This window comes from Miscanthus floridulus, chromosome 2 (genome assembly GCF_019320115.1).
Source record: "Miscanthus floridulus cultivar M001 chromosome 2, ASM1932011v1, whole genome shotgun sequence".
Taxonomy (NCBI): Eukaryota; Viridiplantae; Streptophyta; class Magnoliopsida; order Poales; family Poaceae; genus Miscanthus; species Miscanthus floridulus.
The window spans coordinates 173,363,283-173,388,885 of NC_089581.1; the positions used below are offsets into that span (position 1 = coordinate 173,363,283).

Consider the following 25,603-nt stretch of genomic DNA (forward strand, 5'->3'; position numbering starts at 1 on the left):
CGTCGCAAAATTGGTTTCCCAATGGTGTCAACTACGTGTTCCGACTGGAATGTGCGAGGTACCAATGCTTGCACGCGTTGCATTATTGTTTGGGAGTTCGTTGCCCAAGAGTGGGCGACTCTTGTATGCCGCTACTGCGCTGTTGTAGTTGGCCAACTCAGTCGAGGACGTCTGGTACACAACGGGTTTTAGGCAGAGGCAGTGGCTCCTGTCGGTGCACTGATTGCCTAGGAAGGTCGCTCATTGCCTTTATGTCACAAAATACTTCTGTGTAAATCACAACCATGTGTGCTTTTCGATCGCTAGTCTTGGTAATCTTGGAATTACTGTAGACAGCATAGAATGTAACAAACTCTACTTCTGTTTAATGAAAAACGCGCGAAGGACATGATCGAGAGAAGGCAGGAAGAGATGTAAAGCAGTACAGGGCATCTAGTCAACTATACAACAAATGCAACTTTTGTATGCACCAGGGGCAAAAAAGAGTGTTGATAGTTACATTCTTGACAATTTAAATCTTGCTTGCCGAAACAAACAAACAAAACTCAACTCTGCAAATAATTAGCCTGAAGCCTCTCTGACAAAAATTTCTTGTAAACCTATCGGACTTACTCGAGCAAAATTTGACGACGAAGAAAAATGGCCAATAAAAGAATGGTATAAGATCAGGCATTACTGTCCAGAGCTCCTAAAAGTAAATGCATTGTTGGGTAAAGAAATCACACAAGCATCAAAGTTGAAAGTTATATTCATTTTATGATCGTACTGTTCATGTCAGATGGGGTATTTATAGGAGTCTCAGTCTTGGTACTTTACATAAAATGACTATTTTACCCCTAACTCATACAATTACAACCCTTCTCAACTGCAAGGATGAAGTGGTCTTTTTCTTCTTCTAAACCTTCATTCTTCAACTTTCAGTCATCAATCTTCTTGAACATCTTGTTCGCCTTATGCTGAAATTTGGTTTATGCTGATGTTTATGCTGAAATGTTGTGAGAGAAAAACAATATTCTATGACTGAAAAGTAGTGTTGAATAAGCTCAATGTTCGCCTTTCTGGACTTAGTCGATTCTCGCATGATCTTCTTCTGTCTTTTAAGCGAAGTCAAAACTTTATATTCGCCTAATCTTGTTTCTTTCTCTTCTCAAGCGAAGTCGATTGTTAAGTGAAGTCAAATTCTTGTCTTCGCTCAACCTTGCTTCCTTCTCTTTTTCAGCGAAGACGAAGTCTTTTTGGCGAAGCTAAATTTTTATCTTCGCTTTGTTTCTTTTATCTGCAAGTAAACTTTGTTACGAAAATCATAATTTCAACTCCGAAATTTTAGGGTCTGAGTTTTCTTAACGAAGTTAAATCCCCAACGTTCCAAAGAAAATGCTTCTAGGGCCTTGTTCACTTTGCAATTTTTTTTTTGAACCCTGATGAATAGTACCACTTTCGTCTTATTTGGCAAATATTGTCCAATCGTGGACCAATAGGCTCAAAAGATTTATCTCGTGATTTTCAACTAAACTGTGTAATTAGTTATTTTTTTTACCTACATTTAATACTCCATGTAAGCAGCTAAAAATTGATGTGATAGAGAGAGAGTGAAAAAACATTGAAATTTGGATGGCATCTAAACAAGGCCTAGGTACCCGGGGTCTTGGCATCTCATTTTGAGGGGGTGGATTGGACGAGAAACAAATAACCACAACAGTTAGATTGTGACAACTATCCCTTTTCAGCGCTTCCTGGACTAGCTCGCTTGAACGCACAGCTTTCTGGGTCATTATGTTGCATCAGCTCTTTCCTCACCATTGTCGTAGCGCACTGGCTGGTCATCACATCCCAAAGGCCACCACAGCCTATTATTAAGGCCAGCCCCGACGCTACACCGTGTCTTGTAGCCTCAATCAACATGTATTCACCTGTTCTCCACATCACGTCGGATGATAGTCTCGCAGTACGCCAGAGGAGCCGATCGCCTCAATCCACCAAGCGGGGTGAGCATTTTAAAGGGTACGATGCCTCTGACACCCACAGAAACCAGCAGTGTGAGGAGAGAAAAGTAGCAAGGTAAAGAGAGAAAGCTGCAAACTACATGCATGTGGAGCCCAAAATAAAAATAAGGACCTATTTGACAGGACTCCTCTTTGGGGGCTTCTTCGGAGGAGCCAGAGCTGTTTTGAAGGGCTCCTTCAAAACAGCTTCAGCTCCTCTACTTTTTACTAAAAAACGGCTCCTCCAAAAAAACGTTTGACAGGGCTCCTCTGGAGAAGCCAGAGCCGGAGCCGGAGAGGAGCCCTGCCAAATAGACCCTAGCTTCTTCTATTACTTGCACTATGGGATTGTTTGCCTCACCTTCTCCTCGTCTACGTGGACAGCGGCTCTAAGTTGAGGCTAACAGAAGTATTGACCCGCGTTGATCCTGTTCTAAGGGCACCAGCAACTTATGCTAACAGCGTTGTTAGCCTCAATCAAAAGGCATGGTGCAAGTAGATGAGGGTGAGTTTGAGACACTGGTCCGGTAACTTTTAGAGTCTTTTTCCATCGCAGCTTTCTTTATTCTCAACTAGATGTGGTCCTAAACAACTTTTGGTGTCTCTCTTCTCCAGTAGCGGAACCAGGGGGCAGGCAGGGCCGTGGCCCCCAGCACAGTACATTTCATATAATACCTATATAAATATTTGAATTTATAGTACAAAAAATATCGATTTTCACTCATTTTGTATTAAAATATTATGATTTTGCTTATAAACAGTGTAAAACTTTTTTAAACTTGTTGAAACATATAATTATGTATATTTTATCACGCTAAAAATACGATCATATTTGTCAGCTCACCTTAATCAAAATCGCTTGGTTCCACCTATGCTCTCTCCATAACAACGTGAACTTCACCTGCTGCTTCGGGAGCCATAAGAACCGGGAAGCCCTAAGAACTCGTCTTCTTTAGAAAGTACAGTCTCCTGTAGCTCAGGTTTTGCAGTCAGAGGGCTAATTGAGCCTTTGGGGGCCTTTCATGTGCTAGTCTCCAAGCGCCCTTGCTACTGCTTGCTGACCGTTAAGATAGCCATAAAAAACAGTACCGCTTAGTTTTTCAATTTTAATCTTGTCACTCTTGCAATTTGGTTTATGGTCTCTTAGGTCCTGTTCGTTGGTCTGAAACTTGGCTGAAAAACACGGTTCTAGCTGAATTATTGTAAAAGAAAAATACTGTTCCGGTTGAAAAAAAAAACGAACAAACCGAATATGGGATCAGCCAAACATGTCCTTTTGTTCCACTGCATCAACAATTAGATTCGCAACTCACTCTTGCAATCTGGTTTATGGTCTCTTGATAGTTCCACTGCATCAACAGTAAGATTCTCAACGAACAGGGTCCTGCATCACAGAACCATGGATTAATAAGTTAGCTGAAGAACCATATGAACGGAACTAGAAAAGCTAAAGACGTACTCCGTATTTACAAACACCATCGCCGGACCGACTTACTGGGGAACTGTCGCCGCCGCACGGTGGTTGGGGAAGGACGCCGGCCGCTTTGCTGTCGAACGGGGCGAGAGAAAAAGGAGCGAAGGGGACAAACGGGGCGTCGTCGTGATGCAGACGTGTAACGGTGGGGGAGCCAGACCGGACGCGGCACCGGGGAGACGGCTCGCTCGGCTAGTCGCCTTTCTGGGCCGGCCGCGCGCGGGCGCGGGGCGTGCGGTGCGGAACTGCGGACGGGAGCCGCGACCAAGGCACGGGGACCGAGCCGAGGCGCAGGGGCGCGCAACTCGTGACGCCACACTGTCTTTCGGCGCGGTGCGCGGATTGTGTTCGGTGGAGTCGTGCCGCGGTTACATACCAGGACACCGGGCTTTTCTGCCGGTTTTTGCGAGGTTTTACCGCGCCGACGCAACCTCCCGTTGCATTGCAATCGGTTCGATTGGTTTCTTGGCTGGGTTATCGGCATGCGTTTGTTCGTGGCTAGCTTTTTCGTCGAGTTCACTTGTGATTGCGGTTTCAGTTACAACAATCAGGGTACCTTGGAACTCCCATATCTTTTTTCAGGGAGTGCTGATTGCAACTGCAAACAAAGCGATTATACCCAAACCAGATAATGCTGGTGACACGAAATCTTCACATATACTTTTTTTTATTTGATGAAAAATCTTCACATATCGGCATGATTGATGAAATAACCCCCCCCCCCCCCCCCCCCCCCGAGAATTACAGGAGTCCCAACAGGAAATGAAAAGCGGGAGCCTGTACGAGTTCAGTGATTACATACAACTCACAGAAAACGGCACATTTTCTTCTACGTCTCTTTCGGCGAATCTGTATATAGTATTCTCTATCGAAGAACACGGGGCAAGCTAGTGAAATTGTGAGCACACGGCCGGCGGCCCCTGGCCTACAACAACGGGGCCTCATGCTTCGTACACCTTGCACTCGTCGGTCTCGGGGTTGTCCTTGCAGAAGTCCTCCAGAGGGTCGCCGCTGCCAGCCGCCGCCGCGCCGGGCCACTTGGCCGCCACCAGGTGCGCCAGATCAACCACGCGTTGGCTGCACGCACGCACCCAACAAGCCCGTCGTCAGCAACAATGTGCCATCCACGCATGCATATATATGTTCAGCTGTGTAGAAAATCGATCGCTTCTTACCTGTACCCCCACTCGTTGTCGTACCAGGCGACGACCTTGACCATGTCGTCGCCCATGACCATGGTGAGCGATGCGTCGATGGTGGAGGACACGTCGGAGCACCTGAAGTCCACGGACACGAGCGGCACGTCGCAGACCGACAGGACGCCCTTCAGCGGGCCGTCGGCGGCCTTGCGGAACGCCGCGTTCACGTCGTCCGCCGTGATGCCCGTCTTCACGGTGTTGATCACCAGGTCCACCACGGACACGTTCGGGGTCGGCACCCGGAGCGCGATGCCGTTCAGCTTCCCCTTCAGCTGGGGCAGCACCAGCGCCACGGCCTTGGCGGCGCCCGTGCTCGTCGGCACGATGTTCAGCGCCGCCGCGCGGGCCCTCCGGAGGTCACGGTGGGACGCGTCCAGCAGCCTCTGGTCACCGGTGTACGAGTGCGTTGTCGTCATGGTCCCCTTCACGATTCCTGCATCGTATTCATATATATATAAAAAACAGTCAGCTACCTCTCTCTCTCCCTCCTGCACATGTACACCAGAAGACAGTGGTGGCCAGGGAACCAAGCTCTCACCGAACTCCTCGTCCAAGACCTTGACGAATGGCGCGAGGCAGTTGGTCGTGCAGGAAGCGTTGCTGATGATGTCGGCCACGCCGTGGTCGTAGTCGCCCTCGTTGACACCGACGACATAGGTCGGGATGTCGGCGCCCTTGGCCGGAGCAGTGATGATGACCTTCTTTGCGCCAGCCTGGATGTGCTTGCCGGCGCCGGGGCCGTCGACAAAGACTCCGGTGCCCTTCACGAAACAGTTTTCTTAACACTGTCAGTCTTTCTGCGTCGGCGGCGCACATTCTGCACTGGGGAGTGGGGATCCTGTGTTTCTGTACCTCGATGACGATGTCAATGCCGAGCTCAGCCCATGGGAGCTTGAGAGGGTCCCTGCAGGAGACGACAGTGATGGGCTTGCCGTCGACGCTGATGGTCGTGTCGTCGAGGATCTTGACGTCAGCCTTGAAGGTTCCGAGCATGGAGTCGTACTTGAGAAGGTGAGACGCCTGAAATCAAGAAGAAGAAGAAACGCACCAATATAATGCAAGTTTCTGTCAGAATTCGTGGCAAGGGTCTGAAATTCTGAATAGTGCGGCGGCTTCAGTTGGCATCGATCTTCACGTACGTTCCTGACGCCTCCGCTGTCGTTCACGACGACGACGTCGAGCGGGGAGTCCTCACGGCCGTGCCAGCACCGGAGGAAGTTCCGGCCAATGCGGCCGAAGCCGTTGATGGCGACCTTCAGCTTCGCCTCAGCGGGCACCCTCACGGCGTTCTCTCCGGTGGCCTGTCACAGGTTAACCAGCAAGCAGGAATCATTCAGGACCATTTCTATAGCCAGCGTGTACTATGTACACTGTACAGTCGCATACTTCTATAAGCTGAATGAAGTCAAATCTTGCACAAATCAAAACTGGGAGGGTGTATCTCTTGACTGTACAATACTGCAGTGAAAAACTAGGAGATGCGTTGGTTGTCCAATTGGTGTTGCTTTTTTTAATACTAACTGTTGGTTAATTGATGTGCAATTAGCATGACAAGTAGTGTGTTGTCTTTTTTGTGGTCATTATATATGGCCTTGGAGGCCACAGTTGGAGACTTGGAGTCAGCCTGTTCGTTTGGCTGTGGCTTGTCGTAAACGATCATAAATTTCCATCCGTAACAGTATTTTTCTCTCTGACAAACTAGCCAGCAGTACTTCTTCACGAACCAGCAACGATACGAACCAGCCAACCGAACAGGAACAGATCAACCTATCATGCATCCATCCAGCATATCAAGAACTCAAACATGGTGTATTAGTGTATATTAGGAGCTCACGCTAGTTATTTCGACTGTAAGCTGTACATATGAACCAGTGTAGAAGATTATTAGCATATCATCCATGATGATTGGTGAATCTAGCACTACTACTTTGCCCGGATCTACTCTTCCTTGCCATCGACAGAGCAGACGAGCCACACATAACAAAACTATCTGTCTGCCTGATGTATTTTTTTGTGAGTACGCATTAACGGTCAGATATTCAGCGGTTCCATGATCTGTGTGTACACTACGTTTTTACCGTAAGGAGATACTAGTATATACGCTGCAGCTGCAAAGCACGTATAGCTGCAAAGCAGTGTAGAGTACTACATAAACGCGCTTTGGGTACACAGAAGAAACTGCAGGATGCATGTCTTGTTAGCAGCGTACGTATGCATACCTTGGCGACGAGCTGCGCGCCAAGGACTTCGGAGAAGGACGCCTCCCTCGCGGCAGTGCTCACGGAGCAAGATCCCGGCCTGAGCCCGGAGAAGTCGGCGAAGTCCACCCTCTGCACACCAACATTACCCATCATCAGGAAGACAAAAAAAAATGTTCATCTCCGGCCGCTTATTACCACGTACGGTCCACGGCATAGCAAGCTAGAACAAGCGCGCGCACGACGTACCTGCCTGGACGCCGCCCTGCTGTGCAGCCGGGCGCTGGTGGGGATGCGCGAGGCCGCGAGAGCTGCGTGGGTGGCCATGGCGCGCTGCTGCCGGATGCCGAGGGATGGTAGCCAGACGGAACCGAGCCGGGCGGTGGTGCTCCGTATTTATGTGCTACCTGCCTTCCTGCTGGAGCGTCGTGGCCGCGGAGGAGGCGCCGTGAGCCCTTGATCACTGCTTGCGCTTGTGGCCTCGGGGCGGCGGGGGGATAAGGCGATTGCATGCGCCGCAGCCACCCGTTCGGGCGGGGCGATATCCGATGTGTCGCGGCCTGCCCGGCGGTAGGAGAGCGGGCAAATATGCTCACTGTGCGTCGCTGTTCCTGGTTGATAGTTTCTTGTCTTTTTTGCCATGTTGATTGATCGGAACGATGTACGCCTCTCTTTTTTGTGTGACCTGTGTGATCTGTAATTCTGGGGCCATCAGTACGCAGATATGTTCGATCGAGTGATCAATATTTGTACATGAGAGGCAGGGACTAGTTTGTGCCATTGCTCACAACCCTCCTGATATAGTTTGTGCCATTGCTCACAACCCTCCTGATATTCTTTGAGGGTGAAAATTGTACTTTACCCTTCTTTGGATGATTGGTCATAACCCTCCTTTTCTCTAGTGCAGCTTGAACTCTTGCTCCAATTTCTGTTTTCTCCCATATAATGAAGGAAGTTATTATCTTTATCCTTTTTTCACTTTTATTAGAAACCTCAACCCCACCCCCACCCCCAAAAAAATACCTAGTTTCTCACCCAAGGCAAGTCATGGTCTCTCTAAGAAGCAACTTGTCGAGGAATGACTCCACATGGCACTTAGCCCTCATTTTCGCCAACGAAATTAACCAGACAAACTGCTCCATCACATAACTGTGTTTCTAGCATTCTAATATGCTACACGATCAAAGGACTTCGTACTGCGATTTTATGTAATTTTAAGGTTCAAACAAATGTATTGCAGTCTATGCCTTACAAAACGAGACTAGACCCAAGACCTCAATATCCAAAATGGCATAAAAAAACTCCTCAAAAAGTTTGTCAAATAACCCTCATCTAGACCACTATGATGACATTATATTGTTTGGAGGCTAACTACAAATAGCATATACACGGCAACCTTTGCATACAAGCCCCATTCACCTGCTCCCAAAGCAAATCACTCGAGCGACATTTTGAAGGCTTGGGTAGTGCTGGAATGCAAATTATTTGCATGGATAATCCTACAATAATCAGCTTACCCAGGGTGGCACTACCGGACTCCTTGAGTTTGCCGAGTGTCCGAAACACTCGACAAAAGGCATAAAACACTCGGCAAATGTCGAGTGCCCGACACTCAGCAAAGTTGAAACCGAAAAAAAACCCGAAAAAATAGGAATTTTTTTTATCGATGGAGGCCCCCACCGGCCAGCGCTCACCCATCTACGACATTTTTCGCGTGAATTTCATGGCTACGCGGCCGACGCGATTCAAACCCGAGACCTCCCGCTATGCACGTACCTCATCTACCACTACACCACACTCTCACTTGTGTCTGGATTCCGTTTTAGTTCCCAATATATTATACTAAATCGAGTGTAAATTGCATGTTTGAGGCCCTAAACGAATTCAAATAAAAAAGTTGTAAACTACAAAGTTTCATAACTTTTCGAGATCTACACTTTTCGTTTAGGAAGTTTTTCCATCCGAGGTCGTTTACAAAATTTGAATTTTAAAATTTTGAAATTCAAACACAGTTTTGCATGACAAGATGTTTTCAAATCAAAAAGTTGTAAACTACAAAGTTTCATAACTTTTCGAGATCTACACTTTTAGTTTAGGAAGTTTTTCCATCCGAGGTCGTTTACAAAATTTAAATTTAAAATTTTGAAATTCAAACATAGTTTTGCATGACAAGATGTTTTCAAATCAAAAAATTGTAAACTACAAAGTTTCATAACTTTTCGAGATCTACGCTTTTAGTTTAGGAAGTTTTTCCATCCAAGGTCGTTTACAAAATTTGAATTTTAAAATTTTGAAATTCAAACACAGTTTTGCATGACAAGATGTTTTCAAATCAAAAAGTTGTCAACTACAATGTTTCATAACTTTTCGAGATATACAAAGTTTATTTTGGTTGTTTGATCATCTGTTCATCCGACATGATCGTTCTAACATTGTTCACAAATCTTATATATCTCTCTTGTAGTTTCATAAACTACAAGAGAGATATGTTAGATTTGTGAACAAATTTATTTTTACTTTGTCGTATGAAGAAAAGACCAAAACAAACATTGTACATCTTGATGAGTTATACAACTTTGTAGTTGAAAACTTTTTCATTTGAATTAATTTACTGCTTCAAAATGTGCTTTGAAATTTCTTTGCCGAGTGTCAAAAAAAAACACTCGGCAAAGAAGCTCTTTGCCGAGTGTCAAAAAAAAAACACTCGGCAAAGAAGCTCTTTGCCGAGTGTTAAAAAAACACTCGGCATATAGCCTCTTTGCCGAGTGTCAAAAAAAACACTCGGTAAAGGCGTCTTTGCCGAGTGCCCGAAAAAAAACACTCGGTAAAGCGCCTGACACTCGGCAACTTAGGCGTTTCCGGTAGTGTGGATGGTCATATAGCATGTCATGTAATCTATGTCACCAAGTGATGAAAACATTGCACCACCTACTTGTTGAACGCCAGTATACGAAGAGGATGTGGAACCTTATTGCGACCTGGCTTGCCTAACTAAAAGTCCAGCCATCAAAATGGTAACCTTACACAGGGGTGCATGAATGGTGGACAAACCTCATCTCCACAAGGTTTGCTCCACGAAAATCCATCAACAGTCTTTGTTCGTTACATGAGAGTTGTGGAAAGAAAGGAATGTGGGAGTGATACAACCTAAAGGGCAATAATGATTGATTTGAAAGCGAAAAACAAGGATGAGACCCGAAAGTGGGTGCCCCCTTGTGTTGCTTTCCCTAATGGCGTGATGATAACCCCTTGTGTTGCTTTCCCGACTTTCTGGCTTATAAAATCTCTTCTTTATCAATGAAATAGACATCGTCTCATGGCTAATCATTAAAAAAAGAAACCTCGTTTTCATTTCTCATCGTTGTAACACTTTGAAGTTACAATAAATTGATAAATTGAAATTAGGAGAGGAGAAGCACTACATACACCATTGATAATCTCTATACCATTTCTTCTGTTATGATGTTGGTGGCTAAGGTAATTGTGCACACAAAAGCAATCAGACTTAATCATATTAGTGTTCTCGAGAGCCTGGACAGTCCACAATAACCTCGCCCATAATTCTAGCCAATAAGCATCTCAAACTATGTATCTTCTGAACTTACAGGAGTCTATGCTACAAGTTTAGCAAAGGATTTTTTTTTCTTAAGGTCAAAGCGACCATGCAAAGTGTACGGAACAAACGTACTTCTTAACTCTTACACACCTACGTAGTGTGAAAGAAATTCTAGTAGTGGGATGTGAACTTCTACCAAAGGGCTAGGTCAAGGTGAATGTGGGTGTTTTTTTTTCTAGTAACAACATTCGTCACGGCCTGTTCGTTTGGTCGTAAACGATCGTAAATTTCTAGCCAGAACAGTATTTTTCTCTCACACCAAACTCGTCAACAGTAATAATCCACGATCCTATACGATCGTTTCAGCCCCAGCCGAACAGGCTATGAGATTGCAACACCAGTCCTGCATTCTGCATGGCATGTTAATATGTTATATTCGGGCGCATGAATGTAGCAGAAGCCAAAGCTAACGCCTACATTGAATGTACCTGTCTCGTGTTGTAGTGGTGCGAAAGCAATTATTTGGGAGTGCGGTAATTGTACTATATAAGATAGCACAGCGAATAAATCAGTGATCACTTTGAAAAGAAGATGACCAGGCTAGTGGTGGAGCGGAAAACACACAAGGTAAAAAAGAGTATAGTGAATTTGCCAATGAATTAGCACATTTTAGAATACAACTAATTCCTACATTCCAAAAAAATATAACCAATTCCTCAGCCGTGAAGTCACTAGCGGGTGGGTCTCCAGCTGTTAGTGACTCAACTACATGTGTTCAATTGCAAAAGAGATTCATTCTTTATGGACAACACATCCAAAAGTGTGGTCGAGATAGGCGCCGATGTTCTTTTTTTTAATCTCATATAAACAAGACTAATCTCTATCTAGTTAATGAAGCCTCCTTTACTAGGGGAAAAAGTATAAGTAGTGTTAAAAAATGAGTGGAGCAAGGCTGAATTTTGTCGGTGTGCAATATAGAAATAGGTTTAAAGGAAAGGATTGCTGAAGCAATGAACACAATAGGATGAAAAATCAGGGGCACACCTCTTCTATATGTTGAAATAGTTTTCGTAGAAGATGTAATATAATAGATCCGGTGGGGTAGCTCTTTCTTTACGGATACGGAAAGATGGCCTCTCCTCTACTTAGGAGAGAGAGGTTGTGTTTAGAAGATCTTAACGCAACATATTTCTCTCCTAAAATGCTAGAATATGATATTTGGTAGAGATGTTCTAAAGATCGACATATAGTAGGCGTAATGTCTTATTATGCTTTTTCTTTGTTGTGTAGTGTTAACCATAGAGCATTATGTGTATTTATTTACACTAACTTTATCTCATAACCTCTATAATATGCATTTATGTTGCAACTTAAAATTAATGTAATTATAAATCCATTTTATTTTTATTTTTGATGCTCACTGCTATAATAGACATTGTAATAATTATATATTGTTATATAAGAACTAAAATAACCACTAAGATACGAACTGGCGTGGCGTAATTTATTATTCTTTGTGGTGGAAATTGCAGCTTATCTAGATTTGAATCTCCAATTTACACGGGTGTTCATATTTCAGCTAACTAATTTTCAGCAGTAACTACAGTTCCAATAAAGTGAATGTATGCGTCTAATAAGGTGAGAGTCGACTGAAAACGGTGTTCTGCCGTGCGCCGTGGCGCCGTGCCGGCCTCTAGTTTGATGGTTCCGAGGTGGCCTCTGGGGCTCCAGTCACGACTTCACGTCTCACGTGTCCAACCGATGCCTTCCCGGACGCGGTCGAACCCACCCACACCCAGACCTCAGTCAGGCACTCAGGCTAGCTCAACCGACGCCTCCGCGCTCCTCGCCGCCGCCGGCTGGTACACGTCTCCTCCGCGCTCCTCGCCGCCGCCGCCTCGCGGCACGCTGTTTAACTCACCACCATGCTGCAGAGCAAGTCATTCGTGAAGAAGACGAAGCAAGGCCGCATCCAAAAGGCCAGTGCTCGGGCAAACGCCACCATCTCTCGACTCTCGAGCTGCCCCCCCAAACCCTACCTGACGCCGTCGTCACCTCTCCGCAGGTCGTCAGGGAGCACTACCTCCGCGACGACGTCTACTGCGGCTTCGTCCCCTGCTCCTCCTGCGATGCCGCCGCGGAGCGCAAACTCGCCGCCGCCGCTGCTGCCATCCTCGTCGTCGACACCAACGTCGTGCTGCACCAGGTAACGGAAACGTTCATCCGTCTCCCGCTTAGCTTGGCCTAGGGTTGAGGGTGCGCTGGGATGATGAGTTGAGATATTGCGGCAGATCGATTTGCTGGAGAACCCCGCGATTGAGGATGTCGTCCTGCTGTCAGTGGTGCTGGACGAGGTGAAGAATAAGAACCTTTCGGTTTTCAACAGGATCAAGGCACTGTGTACCAACAAAGCACGGAGGTTCTATGTTTTCGCCAACGAGCAGCATAGGTGGGCTCGTGTTCTACCACGATATCATAATTTGTAGTTTTGATTCAGTTTGCATTGCTCTCTTCCTATTTGAACCAAAAGGTTCCAGGTTCAGTTTTGTAGTCAATTGATATTGCTGATAAAGCTGCTAGTATTGGAGTTGTTAGCATTGGAAAAATAGAGGAAAACTTAAGGGTTAACCCAAGATCACTTTTGACATATGATACTGTGGTCAATTCTTTTTAGAGTTAGCTTTGAGGATTTATGTACATTAGGTGAAATTGATGCTGTCTTTTTAAAAATTTTGTTCAAATGATGTTTGCTTGAAGCCACACACTCATTTAACATGCAGCCTGAGTATTGAACCCCATTTTTCGCAGTTTCAGCATGATTGTATTGATGAAATGTCTTTATGCAAGCGCCATAACTGCACCATTACATATCAAATAGTTTCATGGGAAGAATTAATAGCTTTTGGTAGATGCCCATGGTCTGAGAGGGCTAAGCTTTCATAATGCAAAATTGTCAATGTGTGCATCAGTCTCTTACAAACCTAGGCTCTTCCTGACATTGCATCTTTAGAAGCGATATCAAAGTGGATGTACTGCATATAAAATTGTCATTGCATCTTTCGAAGCGATATCACAGGTATCAGTAGATGCCCATGGTCTGAGAGGGCTACATCTTTCATAATGGAAAATTGTCAATGTGTGTCAATCTCTTACAAGCCTAGACTCTTCCTGGCATTGCATCTTTCGAAGTGATATAGTGGATGAACTGCATGATAAAAAAGGCGATGAAAGTCCACTTTCTACAGAACTAGGTCAATCACAGCAATCTATGTTGGCATTGAAAATGTTCTCAGTCCCTTTTATGATGCAATTACCTGTCAATGGGGAATTTTGAAATCTAATTGCACGCACTTCAGATTCTAGTTGTGTACCCCTGTAAATTGTGTAAGCTGTTTATATCAAGACTTGCCTACGAAAAGACGACATGTTCAACAGATAAGTGTTGCGGAAATGCGTATGTTGCGTTGGATTTGCGGTCATACAAGAAGGGATCGAGTTCGGAACGATGATATACGTGATAGATTAGGGGTAGCACCAATTGAAGAAAAGCTTGTCCAACACCGGTTGAGATGGTTTGGACATGTCCAACGGAGACCTCCAGAGGCACTGGTGCGTAGTGGAATCCTAAGCCAGGATAGTAACGTGAAGAGAGGCAGAGGAAGACCGAAGTTGACTTGGGTAGAGGCAATAAAAGGAGACTTGAAAGGATGGAATATACCCAAAGACTTAGCCTTAGATAGGAGTGCTTGGAAGACAGCTATTCACGTGCCTGAACCTTGATTGCTTCTGCTGGGTTTCAACTCTAGCCTACGCCAACTTGTTTGGGACTTAAAGGCCTTGTTGTTGTTGTTGTTTATATCAAGACTTGCGTCTTGACGGCAGCCTTCTCTTTCATTTGCCATTATGTGTTTCTCATTTACTCAAAAAACAGGGATACTTATGTCAAAGACATGGTTGGGGAGAGCTCTAATGATCGTAATGACAGAGGTATGGAATGATTTTGTTAACCTGGTTATCTGATTCCACACACATTCATTTCCTATCATATATAGGACAGTTGTGCCACTGATTGTTTTCTTATTCAGCAATTCGTGTTGCTGCTCATTGGTACCAAAGCCATCTTGGTGAGAGCGTGAAGGTTCTACTGATTACAAATGACAGAGATAACAAAAGGAAAGCTATTGAAGAAGGCCTTAACGCTGAGACAGGTGGATAGCATACTGCAACTGATTCCTATATAGCTCAATGTTTTTTTAATACTGCGAAATGATATTATGGTAGCCACAATCTCAATAAAATATCTCTTGTTCCAGTTGAGTCATATGTAAGATCGCTTGCGCAGCCTGGTTTGCTTGATTTGGTGGTTGTTCCATCTAGTGGAGATGTTACCATGGAAGATGTAGAAGACCATAGACCATCCAAGAAGAAAGTAATCTATAATGAGGTATGGTAATTATACAGTAGTGCTTTGTTGTGTTGCTGACATATATGCTCTTGTGTGAAATGTACTCCTCTGTTTACTTGGTATTATTACAGCACAAGCCAATGTCAGAAATTACAACTGGTTTGCGGTGTGGAATCTATCATCAAGGGAAGCTTCGAGTTAATCGTTACAATCCATTTGAAGCTTATGTTGGGAGCGAGAGCATTGGCGATGAGATTGTTATCCGTGGCCGCTCAAATATGAACAGGGCCTTTGATGGTGATATAGTTGCTGTTGAGCTCTTGCCACAAGATCAATGGCATGAGTCGAAGTCTTTTATAGCAGATGATGATGGTATTTTCTTAGCACTGAAATAACAAGATGAAACACATCTCATTTTATTTTCTTATTTGGTGAATGTTGCTGTTTTTTCAGAAGAAGAAGATGTTCATCTGGTCCCCAATAGTGCTGATGATGCTCCTCGGAACACCAATTCCACACAATCAACAGTTGGATTGTCAGCTCCTTCTGTCTCTAGTCGTCCAGTTGGACGTGTTGTTGGTATAATCAAGCGAAATTGGAATTCGTGAGTTTCTATATGTTCTGAGTGAGATTTCTAATGTGTATACTCCTGGTCTCGGGATCATATGATAAAGTGCTGGTGTTCTGCAGGTACTGTGGGTCCTTGGAGCCGATGCCTATGCCTGCTGGTAGTGGGGGCGTTGCTCATGCTTTATTTGTTTCAAAAGATCGAAGAGTTCCTAAGATCCGAATTCAAACCAGGCAGCTTGAGAATCTCGTGAACAAAAGAATTGTTGTTGCGGTTGATTCATGGGATGTTTTGTCTCGTTATCCATCAGGACACTATGTTCGCACCATTGGAGATATTGGTGACAAAGAAACTGAAACAGAGGCAAGTGTACCTAAATTTGGAGTTGCATCAAGTGCATTTTAAAAATACTTGCATGTAAGGGCATATTCTTGATGGTACATGTTAATGGTGTTTATGCATGAAGCAGGTTGTCTTAATAGAGAATGATATCAACACCAGGCCTTTCTCTACTCAAGTCCTTGCTTGTTTGCCACCTTTACCTTGGACATTATCACCAGAGGATCTGGCTAATCCTAATAGACAAGACTTGCGCCAAGTGAGAGTCTTTAGTGTGGACCCACCAGGTAATTTAATCAGGATACCTGCAATCTATTGCTATTTTATGTATCTGGGCCAAGCCCTTATGCTTCAGCTGCTTTATAGGTTGTCGAGACATTGATGATGCACTACATTGCACGCTACTTCCAAATGGGAATTTTGAAGTTGGAGTCCGTATCCTTAAACAATTTCTCCTGTAAATTCTTCTGTTTAGTTCAAATTTACGAGCAAATTTTCTTCCTTGGTGATCTTTGAGTTAATATTTACCTACTTAACTTTGTTTCAGTTGATGGTAGTTCATTTTGCAAATTGTGACTAGGCTCTTTAGCATCTACCATTCTACCTGGCTGGGAGTGTATGTGTATCACATAAAATTGATTGTCTAGTATTAAATGGAATTGGTTATTATGCAAATAATGCAATTGTATTCTCCTAAACATGCAGCATATACACATCTGCACAAGTCTGTGTCATATCGGAAAAGAAGTGTTATGCAAGAGGTTTTAAGTTAACTCATGGTCTCTACTTGGTGTAGACTCTGTTTAGAAATCCTTTTTCTTGATAAAATCTATTTTCTACATGTGGCATAAAATCATTTTGCCTCATCTGATTGGGCAGTGGGCACTACTGGTTTTCAATTGGAATGCCCATCTTCCAGGACATAAAACGTATAATGACATAAAAATGAATTAAATTGATATATTAAAAGTGGGTCCAAACAGACTTGCAAATATGTGATTATCTATGTTGTACCTTTGGTTCTTGAAATTTGTTATATTCAACCAATTTACTTCGCCTCGGTCACAACCTCTCTGTCCTGGATATGTGATTTATCATGGTCATTCACTCTGTGTTACGGATACACAGACTGCATTTCTTGACCTGAGCTGACCAGATATCGCTGATGTCACTAATTTTGTTCACCCTGGTACCCCTCTTGATGAGGAAGCTGCGCAGAGGGGCACTTCTGTTTATCTTGTTGGGCAGCGGATTGATATGCTTCCGAAGCCCCTGACTGAAGGTGCTGATGCTTCTTATGTGGCATGCATATCGATTATTGAATTAACTAAAATCTGAAATTAAATGTTGCTGTTGTATTTGAAGAAAAAACTGCCAGTTTGTAGTATCTGGATTGACTAGCGATCTCTCTTATTTTGGTTTCCAGATGTTTGTTCACTTCGTGCTGATGTTGAAAGGTTGGCATTCTCTGTCATTTGGGTAAGTCTATTTCATGACAACTTGTTATTTTGATTAGCACAAGTTAGATATGCGTTGCATAGGATATTTTGATTTTCAACTGTTATCTATATATGTTTGCATATGGGGCAAGTCCACAGTGCCCTCCTCCTAGAACTATGAATGAACTCAGGTAGTCCATAGTGGAGGACACAGGCCCAAGGCTGGCTGTGCTGCAGCTCGGGTCCTTGGCCAAGCAAATCATGGTAAATCACCTAAACAATGAAGGATTAGGCTCTAGGAGTCTATTTGTAGCAATTCCATGTGTATCTCAGCCCGGGGCCTAGCTTGATCTTGGATCCTCCCCTGGTATTCCATATTATACTGACCACCACATGGTTTCCCCTCATAGCAGAACAATATTGCTTGCAAAAATGGTGCTTTGACCTTTTGGTTTTGCGACATGATATTACTTGTTGCGCTTGCTGCCCCATGTCTACTGTTCTGAACCATTATTTATTAATAACATCACCTTTTATGGCTTTCCCCACAGTATTGTTCTGCTATATGAGGAGAGTATTATTTTTATGACGTTTGGTATTTGGAACATTATGTTTCCAGGAAATGACTCCTGATGCTGATGTCATATCCACAAGATATACAAAGAGTGTTATCAAATCTTGTGCTGCAATGTCTTATGTCGAAGCCCAGGCAAGAATGGATGACAGGTGCCTTCTGCATTGCATCTTCTCAGAACATTACTATACATTTAAGTCAAACTCTAAGTTGGTCTAATTAGCCAAAAATGCACCAGTGAACTTGATTACTTTCTTTTGTTTATTTTTCAGCCGTTTAGTTGATCCACTTACTGTAGACTTGCGGAACTTAAATTCATTGGCAAAGGTCAGCTATCGTGTTTCACTCTTATCACACTGTAATGGGTGTATGTCTGCTACCATCTAGTATTTAATGCCAACATCACCTTATATATTCATGCTCTGATTGCTTATGCAGATCATGCGACAACGACGTTGTGAAAGAGGAGCTCTGACTCTTGCTTCTGCAGAAGTAAAATTTGAGATTGATAGTGAAACTCATGATCCTCTTGACATAGGTATGAGGTTCTGGAATGCTTATCGGTGTTATATTTCAGAATTCGCCATACAGTACTTAATATAGTTACATCAAATTCAATAGGAATTTATCAAATCCGCGAGGCAAATCAAATGATTGAAGAGTTTATGTTGGCTGCGAATGTTTCTGTTGCTGAGAAGATTTTGAAGCACTTCCCCTTATGTTCATTGCTAAGGTACATATTGTTCAATTTTTTATCTTGTCACATTCTAGATCAGGTTGAAGTTGTGCACATCCAAAGATATTGGAAAAGCCCATGGAACCACAGTGTCCATTAAAATGAATAGAGTCAGTGAGGATCTGCCATTTGCCAACTTCTTATCTGTGACCTTTCTTTTCAACCCTTTAAAGTTACATGTAACCATACTATACTTAATATCACAAGTTGGTCTAAACATGAGGTAGAATTCCAAAATTATCATCACTGTCACAACAGACCTTAAGGCTGTATATCTCTGAAGAGTCTTGTTACACACTGAAACGAGCTGTAAAATTATCGTGCTGCTTCTAAACATATTGCATAAATATGATCACTTCGGCACTCAGTAGCAATACCGATATTTTGGCAATCACGTAAACCAATTCAAGTTTGTGTACCGTTCTTCTTTCTTAAAAGCTAAAACCACCAGTTCAAAAGTTCATTTGTGACTAGGCTAGAAGGTACTACCTGAGAACACATCAATGTAATATCATCATTCCGGTCTAAAAAGTGTATTCGACATCATGCAATTGTGTGTTTCTAAATTGAAAAGTTTGTCGATTGTTGGCTGTTTCGCACTGTTTGTCTGCATGCTGCTTCTGCTAATCTGTTGATGTCTGTTATCATGCAAATCAATCTTTAATAGTTGTGTTCTCATTGAACATTACCATTTTTACTTTTTGATCTTTTTTAAGACTGCAAATTTTCATTTTGTTGGTAACAGGCGCCATCCTAGCCCAACAAAAGAGATGCTTGAGCCATTACTCCGTACCGCCTCTTCTGTTGGCCTCAATCTGGATGTATCATCCTCAAAGGCATTAGCTGAATCACTTGACAACGCACAGGTGGGACCATTATGTATTATTTTACTCTTTGGATGCTTCATTAATATCATTATATATGATAATAGACTCTTATGCTGACCCTTTATTACTGCATGACATGCAGAGCAATGACCCATACTTCAACAAGCTTATTAGAATTTTGGCGACTAGATGCATGACACAGGTAAGATTAGGAAATGAAGTCCTTATTCTAATTTACTGATTTCAAAGAATCCATATAACTTTCCCTGTCGCAACACAGGCAGTTTATTTCTGCAGTGGAGATTTGACCTTTTCTGAGTATTACCATTACGGGCTTGCAGCTTCTCTTTACACTCATTTCACTTCTCCCATTCGCAGATATGCAGGTTTGTTTTCCATCCTTAGATGCTCTGATGCATGAAAATAATCTCTTTGATGGGTTGAATGTAATTGGGAATCTGATGCCATTCAAGGCCTGTTGGTTATTTTCTTTGCCTGGCCTTTCTAGCTAATTAGCCTTTTAGGATAATTATATGGGTCTGAACCTTAACCTTTCTTTTTGTTGCCTGTGCGTAGCATGAGTGAAACTGTTGGAAAAAGGTTACTGTGATTTTCTACACATTAGCTGACTATGAAGACATAGTGATGTTTGCCATTGATGATAGTGATAGTCCTTTTCCCTTTGACGAGATTTTTTTTTTACTTCCATAATAATCCCAGGGATGACATGCTGGATCTTGCGCCTTGCGGTACAAATACTAAATAATAATATCTAAAGAAGATAGCAATTTGGTGTAGTTTATGTATCGTTACATCATTCTTTTTTGCTATTGGTGTATGCCTGGAATAAAACCAATAATGCATGCCAGTAAGCTTACTTTGTGTTTTTGAGTGCTGTAAGGAAATGGAATTAATGGCAAGGGACATGTTAGCTTTGGTCCTGTAGTTGATAGCATGAATAGCCTGCTATTAATACCTTGGGACTGCGAATCCGGATCAATTGACCTTTGGCACGTGTATGACACGGGGTGTCGTAGCATTGTGTGGGTTCTAGGCTGTAGCCTGTAGAAGTTTCTGAAAGAAATGTAGCCTGTAGAAGTGTTGCAGCACATATTAAATTGTGAGGATGATCTTGATTCTACATCCTTTTGTTGCAGATGTTGTTGTTCATAGACTGCTAGCTGCAGCCCTAGGTATTGCAAAGCTCCCACCAATCTTTCAGGATAGTCCACAACTTACAGGAATCGCTGACAGTAAGAAATGAGAAATCAAATCCAATACTTGAGCATTTATTTTATATAAGTGTCGCTGTTTGTTACTGATACCGTTATTGTGCCAGACCTGAATTACAGACATCGAAATGCCCAGATGGCAAGCAGAGCATCAGTGGAACTCCACACCCACATATATTTCAAGACAAGGTACATATCTTGATTGTAGATGACATAAGTGTGTGATAGGTTAGAAGTAGATAATATTGAAATGTGATAAGGATGGTGGCAAAAAGTAACGACATCAAGTCTGTTCAGGCCTTCAGGACTCTGTACATTGTTTTCTGACTGCCTAACTCTTAACCGTGCAGGCCAACTGACACTGAAGCTAGGATAGTAAAGATCAAGGCAAATGGTTTCATAGTCTTTGTCCCAAAGTACGGTTCTGTCCCTTCCAAATTTCTTTGTGAACTCAATGTTATGGATTCGTTGTTTTTACTCCTTTCTCTAATCAGGTTCGGCATAGAAGGGCCCATCTACCTAACTCCGAAGGGAGACAAAGGTGGTGATTGGGTAGTTGACGAGGTGCACCAGAGAGTAACCAAGCCCGGAACAAACATCAGCTATGCTGTCCTCCAGACAGTTAGGATTCATATGGAAGTAGTAGAACCTCAGCCACATCGCCCAAAGCTGCAACTCACCCTCATATGAGAAATGTACAGCTGAACTGTAACATCAGTGTTTTCCCAGCCTCTTACACAGCCCATTCTTTAATCCGACATTGGTGTGATTTTCGATTTGTAACACTAACCACATGGTCAGGATCTGTAGTATCAGATAGTTTCTCTCTATAGATGGTAACTTAGTTTCTGAATGCTACTCAGAGCGGAGAAAATACATAGCACTATATTCTGTTAGTGTGAAAGAGCTGTTGTATGCTAATGTGACAGGGTTGTTATTTTACGCAACATTCATTTATATGGAAAGAAAACATTATTTTGCATGGCCAAATCTTGCTAATGTTTACCATTAAAATGGCGCTGATACATTTCAAGTTCCTCATTTGTCTATGCTATATATCATCTCCCATTCAGCTAGATTTGAGTACTGGTAGGTCACAGTACGAGTGACATGAACACCGTCGACCAAAGCGTGAGAGCAAGGGCAGCAACTAGGTGCGTCCACAGGAAGATGATAGAGCACTCCTCTTCCCCCACATCGAACAGCTGAGCTATTGTGCCTGCAATGCAATGGAGAAAGAAATGGTCACCTGAGAGACACAAGGGCATCCGCATCTCTGATGCTGACATGTTGCGTCAATAGAATTCCCATTACCAATGCTCATGGCTGGAGGAACTGTGGATTGCAGCAGGAGCACGTAGCGGTACAGGGGAGAATTCGGTAGCAACCCAAGCTTGGTGGCTGCTGTGACGATGCCGATTCCGCAGGTTGGGAGGAGAACAAAACGTATGACAATTATTGATATGACCACAATGGGCTTGGTCACCGTCTTGCCTATACCTGGTCACCCAGCAATCCACCATTGGAAACAGAAACAGAAACAGTGGGCGCCATGGTACTGCATGAGGCCATGGCGATGAGATGTTACCTTTGGTTAGATTTCCACCGAGAATCAGCACCGTGCATGGAATTGTAGCGCCCCTGCTCCAAAGGTTTTCATGTCATCTGCGGTAACAGATGTCTATGGGGAGTACGAAAAGTAGTGCTGACGATCAAACTCACCCTAATAATTTGGCAGAATCCTGGATTACCCGGAGAGGAGAACCTTCTTCAGTAATAAGTGATTTCACCTTGTCTGTTGCACCAACACTGAATCCTACGACCTACCACAATTATAACATTACACGATGATAGTAGCAGTTAGTTTTGAGTTGTACTGCTCACCTTCTGTAATGGCATCGTAGTAGTACTACTACTAGGGTAGAGAAAAGCATATGGCATACCGCAGCTGCACTTGGCGGTGAACACAGTTCTTTCAGTATTTCTAGCAGCAACTCTTGTGCTCTTCTCAAGTAGTAACTCAAGAAGCTAGCTCTAGGATCGTTTGGAGGCAAGGGAGGAGAACTAACCTGCTGACCAAATCCATCCAAAAGATAGCTAGAGTTCGTACACCACTGATCTCAGTACAGTAGGGCAATGAAATATTTCACTCACCGAGTTGCTTCCATCTTCGTCGGATAAATCTTCAGAAGGAAGAAAAGCGACGTAATCACCACCTGCATCCTGCCCAAAGTGTTCTTTGCTCGTGCCAGTCAGAGCGTGTTTCTTACGCCGTTTTGCCTTGTACAGTGTAGCGGATCTCTTCATGACACTGTAGCTGTGCGTCCATATAAAGAAATTCCCGAGCTGCGTGAGGAACAGCTAACATTCTGAGTCCAAACTAAAACCCTTCTTGGTCTTTGATTGAAAGATGTACTAAGTAGAACATGATCTTACCGCCATTGACAAGGACACATAAGAGAGACCAAGAGAGTTGCAGGTGCTGGCGTCTCCAAAAGGGCTGCCCTCCTCATTGCAAATCGCTGGAACAATCATTAGAGGAATGTTTCCCCAGTTACCTGAAAAATATGCAATTTATAAACACATAAACCTTATCTGAACACATGCAGCAGTGATGACCAAAAAAAGAAAAAAAAAGAAACTCTACATCCTCGCAAGAGAAACTTCTTCTCCCTGTGACTTATACGTCTATATACACATCTTGCCTGATGAGCAGCAAGCAATGACAAGTCCCTGAAGATGTTTTTCCGGTCTGAAGGCCTTGACAGACACCCAGCCTAGAACTACTCCGATCAGGAACACGATGCCCATGTTCACTGGCATGAACCACCTTAAACCATTAAGTTCAGGTTCAGAAACAACCGATCAAATCCCAAAACATTCATCGAAGCGTGTAAATGAGAGAGCCCATGCAGGCGAACTCGAACCAGGAAACGATGTCCTTGAGTGTGACAGTACTCGACAAGCTGGAGAAGACGAGCGACGGAACGAAGACGATGTAAACAACCTGCGATCGAATCAGTAAAAAGGCAGCGAGAAGCACACACATTCAGTCGTTCAGCGTAGTATTATCCAACTAATTAAAACGACTGAATGTTACTACCTTATTGATATTCCTCCGAGCATCGGCCGTGAGAACGTCGAGACGGCTGGACGCGAGAAGAGCTCCGAGCAATCCTACGAGGAGGACCTGCAGAACTGGGAGCCATGCTACGACGAGCAGAGACCAGAACGTCATCGTGGCTTTGGCTGGCAGCCTCAGATTTCGCCTGCCAAGAACATTCGGAGTTGCCTGAAATTCAGGATCGCAGTGAAGACACTCCAACGAAGCGGAAGAGGATGGCGACAATTAGAAAGGAAACCTAGTAGTACCTTCTAGGTGTCTGTATTGTCTCCAATGGGCAATTATATTTGCAGTAAGAAATGAAAAAAAAATGAAATGTGACGAAGGATCTGAATTGCCTGCGGTCTGGAGAGGTGTGGTCGTATGGAAGACGACGAAATGTGCTGTTGCGAGTTGCGGCGCAGCCGCCTAAGATGATGGTGGCTGGAAAACAATTTTATGCGGCGGCGTCGCATATCACGCTGCCGTGCGACACTTCCTGGATGGCGTCCACGTACTCATCCTCCTGTTCGGCATGCTAAGAGCTAGGCCCACAGGCCACAGGAGAAAGCCTCCTCCAGTAAAGTAAAAGGGCCCCCGTGGGCTCTTTGCGTGTGTGGCCCAGAGAACGAACAGTATAAGTCCTGCATGATCGTTTGGAGTTTGGGCCCGTGCCAGGCGAAGGAACGGATAAGTGTGCACGACTGCTCCCTCGTAAAATAATTCTTTTAAGCAAGTTATTTTAAGTTTAACTAAATTTATAGAAACAAGACCAATATATTTTAAAACATATTTATTTGTTGTGTTTACTATAAATTTGGTCAAATTAAGGATAGTGACATAGAGAGATTTTAGGAGTCGATTTATTTTAGAAATAAGAATGGAGACAATAGCATATACAGAGAATTCAGAAAAGCATGTTGAAATGGCCAAAATGTGCTCTGTCACTATCTCTATGACCATCATCATAAAACTGAGTCAAGAAAAAAAATCTGAATATTAAAAGTACGGATCACGACACGCGTCTCACCGTCACAGGACGTCGCAAATACCACGTTAAATTCCCAATCAAATAAATCTTGTGTACATCGATTTGCCGCGGGGCCCCGCGGAGTTGGAATATTATAACACGTTGAGTAGAATTTTCTAAAACGACCAACTCAATTCATGGATGCATTGGCAGTTGGCGCGTCGTACTCGTTGTTAACCTTGCGGCGGCTGAACCTGATGCTGCTGTTTCCGTAGCGCAGCGAGAACAGAGCGCTGCGAGCGCATGGGAAAAGCCAGCCTGCAGTCAAGCATCAGTGTTTCTGCAAGCTTTGACTAGAACAGTTAAGCATTGGATCGTGTCAAGTTTTTTTCCGGTGTCAAAAATGGGTCAAATGCAGCGAATGCATTCGCAGATCACGAAGTACAATACTCCCTCTGTTTAAAAAAATATATATAAATCTCACTTCATGAGAAGTCAAAGATTCTTAATTTTGATCAAATATATAAAAATATTGATGTTTATGATGCGTAGTAAATATTATTAGGTTAATCATGAAATATATTTTTATAACAAACCTAATTGAAAATCCAAATGTAGATAATATCTTTTGTAAACTTAGTTAAACTTAAAATTCTTTAACTCCTCGTGAAGCCAGATTTATATTTCTTTTTGATAGAGATTTACATTTCTTTTTAGACAGAGGAAGTGGTAGTTGTGGCCACTAGGTCAAATTCAGAGGCACGTCATGCTTTGTTTTATTTTATTTTATTTCTTTTTCTTGGCGCCTGTGCACCACCCTACAACTGCAAGTAAGCCTGCCGACTGGCCTCGCCATCAGAGCAGGCGGCGAGTCCCTAGCTCCCCATTACGGTTACGGGCGGCGCTGAGCTTTCCCAATCAGGTAGTAATCCGCACGCCAGAGGTAGAGAGAGGTAAGCAAGCACGGAGAGTGTTGATACCGAACGCCGCTCCGTTGAGAA

General features: G+C 43.5%; 3 protein-coding genes across 6 annotated transcripts; 1 reads left to right on the forward strand and 2 right to left on the reverse strand.

Annotated features, from left to right (window-relative positions):
* Nucleotides 1-4,214: 4,214 nt before the first annotated feature.
* LOC136535734 (glyceraldehyde-3-phosphate dehydrogenase B, chloroplastic-like) lies at nt 4,215-7,359 on the reverse strand. The gene is made up of 7 exons (XM_066528107.1): nt 7,103-7,359; nt 6,875-6,985; nt 5,795-5,956; nt 5,508-5,675; nt 5,194-5,416; nt 4,632-5,088; nt 4,215-4,533 (listed from the first exon to the last, which is right to left on the reverse strand). Exons 1-7 carry the CDS (start codon nt 7,178-7,180, stop codon nt 4,398-4,400), a joined length of 1,335 nt encoding a protein of 444 aa, XP_066384204.1. The 5' UTR covers nt 7,181-7,359; the 3' UTR covers nt 4,215-4,397.
* Nucleotides 7,360-12,183: 4,824 nt separating this feature from the next.
* LOC136535736 (exosome complex exonuclease RRP44 homolog A-like) lies at nt 12,184-21,499 on the forward strand. The gene is made up of 24 exons (XM_066528108.1): nt 12,184-12,388; nt 12,475-12,615; nt 12,701-12,858; nt 14,341-14,396; nt 14,495-14,617; nt 14,723-14,853; nt 14,946-15,186; nt 15,268-15,418; nt 15,505-15,745; nt 15,852-16,008; nt 16,088-16,156; nt 16,878-17,003; nt 17,148-17,200; nt 17,780-17,886; nt 18,007-18,061; nt 18,173-18,272; nt 18,356-18,467; nt 19,216-19,336; nt 19,440-19,499; nt 19,578-19,683; nt 20,455-20,550; nt 20,637-20,718; nt 20,880-20,945; nt 21,024-21,499. The coding sequence occupies exons 1-24, from the start codon at nt 12,335-12,337 to the stop codon at nt 21,217-21,219; spliced, it is 2,802 nt and encodes a 933-aa protein (XP_066384205.1). The 5' UTR covers nt 12,184-12,334; the 3' UTR covers nt 21,220-21,499.
* A 116-nt stretch (nt 21,500-21,615) lies between these two features.
* On the reverse strand, nt 21,616-24,098 carry LOC136535737 (protein PIN-LIKES 7-like). 4 transcript variants are annotated; one of them, XM_066528111.1, is made up of 11 exons: nt 23,992-24,098; nt 23,633-23,798; nt 23,457-23,536; nt 23,235-23,359; nt 22,966-23,087; nt 22,684-22,875; nt 22,473-22,601; nt 22,252-22,352; nt 22,118-22,170; nt 21,844-22,029; nt 21,616-21,748 (listed from the first exon to the last, which is right to left on the reverse strand). In XM_066528111.1, the coding sequence occupies exons 2-11, from the start codon at nt 23,765-23,767 to the stop codon at nt 21,624-21,626; spliced, it is 1,248 nt and encodes a 415-aa protein (XP_066384208.1). In that variant the 5' UTR covers nt 23,768-23,798; nt 23,992-24,098; the 3' UTR covers nt 21,616-21,623. The 4 variants fall into 4 exon arrangements, with proteins under 4 accessions (XP_066384208.1, XP_066384207.1, XP_066384206.1 ...); XM_066528110.1 differs by having other exon boundaries at nt 23,902-24,059; XM_066528109.1 differs by having other exon boundaries at nt 23,633-23,821; nt 23,902-24,059.
* Nucleotides 24,099-25,603: the final 1,505 nt, after the last annotated feature.